The 6,000-nt window shown below is 38.0% G+C and overlaps 1 protein-coding gene across 1 annotated transcript; it reads right to left on the reverse strand.

Moving 5' to 3' along the window:
- Nucleotides 1-1,373: 1,373 nt before the first annotated feature.
- Nucleotides 1,374-2,378, reverse strand: LOC145640393 (uncharacterized). The gene is made up of 2 exons (XM_081691680.1): nt 2,023-2,378; nt 1,374-1,887 (listed from the first exon to the last, which is right to left on the reverse strand). The coding sequence occupies exons 1-2, from the start codon at nt 2,376-2,378 to the stop codon at nt 1,374-1,376; spliced, it is 870 nt and encodes a 289-aa protein (XP_081547806.1).
- Between the last annotated feature and the right edge of the window lie 3,622 nt (nt 2,379-6,000).

Here is a 6,000-nt window from a genome sequence, read left to right on the forward strand (position 1 = left end):
CAAATTAAACTAGAAGGAAAGATAAAGAGTATGACGCTTCTAGCGGAAATTGCTAGCTCATGAGCAGGCCTAATAAAATCTCTTGTAGCCTTCCGAATAGAACCAGCAGAAAGGAGAGGTATGATGCCTTTAATCTGTTGATGAATCCAAACGGCAGAGATGTCCTTGGAATAGTGATCGCAGACTGAAAAAGACTCCTATACAATCAGTATGGATTTGAAGATGAGTAAAACCATGATTATGCGCCATCCGCAAAGCCAAAAGGCAAGCAAGCATTTCTGCTTGAATAGCCGAAAAGGGCAAAGGAAGCTTTAGCTCCACCCCCAAGACACTAATTAGATCCTGCTTGATAAAAACACCAGCCGGTACCAACTTTGTAGTCAGAAGGATCCCAAGCCCCATAAAAAATTAAATCAATTGCATTTTGATCATTAAAATGACCACAGAGGGTAACCAAGAGAAGGTGGGAATGAAAACCAGGAGGAGGAGTAATATCCTTAACAACTAACTCCCTGGCTGAAGAGCTGCGGGATTGCCACTCTTGAGCAAGGTGGAAAACAAGAAAAGGATCAGGAGCTGAGTCACCATTCCTACAGCTCCAAATAGCCTAGGAAAAGGCTAAAATAAAGTCCAGATTACTCCAATTCCCATGACTTGAAGATAGGGTAATTAGGTTGGAAAACCAAAGAGAAAAGGGGGAAGAATTCTCAGGAGGGAGATGAATACCCAGAGGACCACATCTCCAAAGTCAACAAGTAAACGGACAATGCATAAATAAATGATCAGTCGTCTCTAGAGATGAATGACAGAAGGCACATAATGGATCATTAGGAATACCTTTTCTAAATAATAAGGCCGCAACTGGAATAGCTCCATGAACTAATTTCCAAACAAACATCTTCCATTTAGGCAGAATAGGAAAAGCCCATAATTTCTTCCACCAAGAGATTGGAATAGAAACCCCATCGAGAGCCATCAAAGTCGATCGCTAAATAGGAGCAGCATAGGCTGATTTAGTAGAAAATTTCCCATCTTTAGAAAACTACCAGTAGACGAAGTCATCCATAACTGAGATGGTCGCTCCAAACTTAGAATTTTGGCTGCTGTAGAAGAATCAATCAGCCTATGAACCTAAGAGGAATCCCAAGTATTAGAACAAGAGTCAATAAGAGAAGACACCAGATCGACGGATGAACCAATCCAGCAAGAGAATCCTTAGGAGTCACAGAAGACCCTGGAACCCAAGAATCTTCAAAGATTGGAACCTTAGTACCGTCCCCAATTTTTCAAATGAGACCAGACTATAGAGAGTAAAACCCATGAAGCAAACTATTACCGCCCCAAGAAGGGTGAGTGAGTCTAGAATGGGAACTCTAATCCAAAAGAGAAGGATATCTCGCCCGAATAATGCGAGAAACGAGGAGTTGAGGATTGTGAATGACACGCCAAACTTGCTTTGCTAACAAAGCAGAGTTGAAAAAACCCAGATGGCGAAGACCAAGACCACCAAGACCCTTAGGCCTATAAAGAAGAGAAGAGGGAGCCATAGCAATGCCTTTGGAGTGAGGAGAAGATTTCCACCAAAACCGAAGTAAAAGATTATTAATTTTGTCTGTGACTGTGGATGGAATCTTAAAGACAGACAAAATATGATTAAAAGAGGCTACTAGCACAGAGTTGATAATGACCAATTTAGCAGCAGCCGAAAGATGAAGAGAAGCAAATCCACTCAAGCGACTAACAACCTTGTCTATTAAAGGCTGAAAGGCCTTACATTTGCATCTACCAATATCAACCGGAAGACCCAAATAAGATCCAAGAGAAGACTCCACCCTCAAATGCATAGAAGCAGCCAAATAATCTCGATAATCATCCAGGATATTAGTACTGAAGTGAAAAAAAGATTTTTAAAGATTAACCATCTGACCTGAAATATCACTAAACTTCTGAATTACATTAAACACTTCCGAACAAGCCGAAGGAGAGGGCTGGAAAAAGATAAAAGCATCCTTCGCAAAGAACAGATGAGAAATCGAAGGAGGACGCTTGCAAATCTTAACTCCTCGGAACAGATGATCATTTTCAGCTTTGCAAATCAAAGCCGAAAAAACATCCATACAAAGGACAAATAAATACGAAGATAAAGGATCACCCGAACGTAGACCCCGAACCGGACGAAAAATCTTTGTAGGATTACCATTCACCAAAATCTGATAGGAAACTTTAGAAACGCATTGCTGAATTATATGAATCCAATAGGGAGGGAAGCCAAAGACCTGGAGCACATGCCACAAAAAATCCCAATTGATTATATCATAAGCCTTATTCATATTCAATTTCAAAGCTGCACACATAGTACGACCACGAGATTTGTCCATATAGGAGATAATTTCGTGTGCAATAAGATATTTTCAGACATGAGTCAACCCAGAACGAAGGCATTCTAAAATTCCGAGACCAAATAAGGAAGGATTTTTCTAATGCGAGACGAAATACATTTAGCTATACATTTATAAAGAACATTGCAAAGGCCAATCAGACGAAATTGAGAAGGAAGTTCCGGTTGCTCTACCTTGGGAATAAGAGTAATGAAAGTTCTATTCCATTCCCTCAACATATGTCCATGAGAGAAAAAGTATTGTATTACATTAATAACTGACGTACCAAAAGTGGACCAATGCGACCGAAAGAAAGCAGAAGAAAAGCTATCCGATCCCGGAGTTTTAGAATCATCAATTTGAAACATAGCAGTTTGAATTTCCACTGCTAAAATAGGCTTCATAAGCTCCAATTTATCCAATTCTGAAATTTGCGGTAAATTTAATTCCGTCCAATAAAAATCAGTCGGAATGACATGAGGATGCGAGGCACAAAACAACTGAGAGTAATAATCGCAAATGATATGACTAATACCCTCTTGATCATGAACCCAAACTCCAGTCGAATCTTTAAGCCCATGAACTATATTTTTCCTTTTCTGAGCTTGAGCATAGGAGAAGAGAAGATGAGAATGAGAATCTCCAAGTTTATCCCATTTGACTTAAGCTCTTTGCTTCTAATATAAATAGGCAGCCTGAGAATGAGCAATTTTCTCTTCCCGTCTAGAAATAAAAAGATGGCGATGGATCAGAGTTTTGACTCCAAATTCTGAGCTAAAGGAGACAATGAAGCATGAAGTTCTAGTTTCCTCGAGAGCAATTTTAAGCGAACACACCACGAGAGCACTTTTGAGCGAACATGCTCTAGTTTCCTCGAGACATCAAACAAAGGAGAACCCGGAATTAACATAGCCCAAATAAAAGAAATAATTCGATTGAGATCCTTTAAATGCAAACATTGGTTATCTATGCGATACGACCGTGTAGAAGTAGGGGAGGGACTATCTTGGTAAAATATGGCCGCGTGATCTAAGAATAGAATGGGATGATGGAGTAGAAAAGCATTGGGATGATCAAGAAGCCATTGTTAAGTAGCATAGGTGTAGGGAATATTTCAAACATTACCCCAAACTTGAACCCCACTGTGATAATACACTTAAGCATGGTGGCGTCCAAAGGGAAGGAAGCTAGAGCAAAGAGTCGCCAACAAGTTTTAGGAACTTGTAAACAGTTCACAGGATGAAGGTTACAACCCTTAACGATCCAGGAGATCGTTAACTCCAATAGGTCTGGAACAATGACTGGATGTTCGGGGATGAATGTACAAATCCAACCTAAAAGAGATTGAACCTGCCCTAATAATATGCTTCTACTTTATTCATCTCGTATTCATATGTGCTTTCTGACTAAAATGCAATCAATAGGTTTACCCTAAACCTGTTTAATCTATATTGGTTGAATATTAATGCACAAACAAATCTATTATTGGCGATCACTTGAATTATAATATAATCATATTAACCCTAAACAAGATTATTACTTATCTTATATAAGCGTGATTACAAGTACGAATTCCCTTTAAACATACATAAAAGGCGTGATCAAGCAATAACAATAAATATATATCTAGTAACATAATAATAATCATCATAAATTATAACAATTATAATCATAATTAAAATAATAATCAAGTTAAATCATAATAATAGCAAGATCCTAGGCATGATACTAACAAGATTAATAACAAACCTTAGCATGTCACTAAACATTAAAAATCAAAGCTTTAGCCCTAACATGATATTAACATGAATATTAGGAAAGACAATAAAAGGCATCATAGAAATCATAGTTGATATAAGGAACTTATTTTTTTCATTCAAAACATCAAGTTAAGGAACATATCCTAACTTGATACTAGGAATCAAAACAACAACCCTAGACATGATTTCTATATCATAATATCAATGAAAACAATTAAAGCACTTAATTGGATGTCTCGTACCTTATTCTAATAACAAAATACACGCGTTAATTGCTTCAAGGAAAATATAAAACAAAACAATTAAATTTTATAATTGAAATAGATATGTGGGACCAAACCCTCAGAAATTAAACATTTCACGTCTAGGGCGAAGGCAACTTCAAACTTGGCTAAGTGTGTCTAGATCTTGTGAATGCGGAATTTTGTATTTGAGAGAAGGCTAGTTTAGGAAAGAGAGAGAGAGAGAGGATATCAAGAATTTCTTGATGAGAGTTGGTGAGAAGAATTGATAGTTGTTGGTGATTATTGATGGTAAAAATTGATGATTGAAAACCGAATTTTAGGAGGCTATTTCTAGAGAAAATCAGCCAGATATGAAAAAAAAAACGAATCAGAGTTTCAAAAAGAATATAACACGACGTTGTTGCCAACAACGTGCCTGTTGCCAGACGCCAAGTCTATCGCCAAACGCTACACTCTGTCGCCAGGCTACAGAGCTGTCTTATGGCACTTCAAATTAGTTTTCCACGCGTTTTCTTATTTTGATAAAATTTAGGCGTACGAGAGGGTAAAACTGTATTTTCCTTAAAAACACTTCTTTTATTCTAAGTAAAACTCTAAAAAGTCAATTAAAGTCAATTTATCAATGCTAATCAAATTAGGATTCAAAAGAACCTTCTAAAAGATTCTAGAAGGCTATAATCAATCCCAATCACATTAGGAATGATAAATCAATAATAGGCCGTCCTCTAGACCATTTGGCTGCACATTAATATCAAACCGAGCCCTGTTTAGTAATTTGGCCATAACTTCCTTATTATTCATCGGAATTGGGCTTATAATATATCGTTGGAAAGTTCTTTTCGAACTTGACTCAACTACACTATTATTGGACCCTTGCCATGGACCAAACTAAACTGGATTGGCTTTTTTCTTAAAATAGGTTTTCAAAAACAGAGAGAAAGAAAAGAATAAAACTAACCGCAATACTAGACTTTCCACACTTTCACTTCATTCGATTATGATTCAACGTGAAAGGTACTCATCATTGGGTTTGGTTTTGGGGAGACACAAATGGGTGTCTACAGAAGCTCCCACTTTGACTGCGTTTAGAGAAACACATGTTTCGAAAACAAAAGTCAAAGTATCAATAGGGATGGAGAATGATTCAGAATGTCCTGCGATCCTAAATCACTCTTGTAACGACGATACCTGCAAACTAGCGTTAGTTTAAAATAGATAAGAGAGTTAAGAAACGCGTATCCTGAACCATCGAGCACACGTCTCTAGAGTAATCGATTTGTTGCTGCTCTTGATGTTGTGACAACCTTCCACAAGCTAGGGAACGCCATCCTGCCGTTTGTTTTGACGATCTTTCGCAAGCTAGAGAATACCGCCTGAAGACTGGTACGCCAGTAAATGCCTCCAATTATGTCGTGATAGACTTCTACAAGCTAGAGAACCTCATCGAAGATTGCTTCGCCTGAAACGACCTCCTAGTGCTTTGTGACCATCTTCCGCAAGCTTGGGAACACGATCAAAGATTGCTTCGCCTGAAACTATCTTCATATTTTGCGACAATACCCTGAAGAGTATCACCGAAGACCAACGCCTGTCGATCCTTTGCTTTTGCTATGCCAG

The sequence above is a fragment of the Chenopodium album genome, chromosome 7 (genome assembly GCF_948465745.1).
Source record: "Chenopodium album chromosome 7, dcCheAlbu1.1, whole genome shotgun sequence".
Taxonomy (NCBI): Eukaryota; Viridiplantae; Streptophyta; class Magnoliopsida; order Caryophyllales; family Amaranthaceae; genus Chenopodium; species Chenopodium album.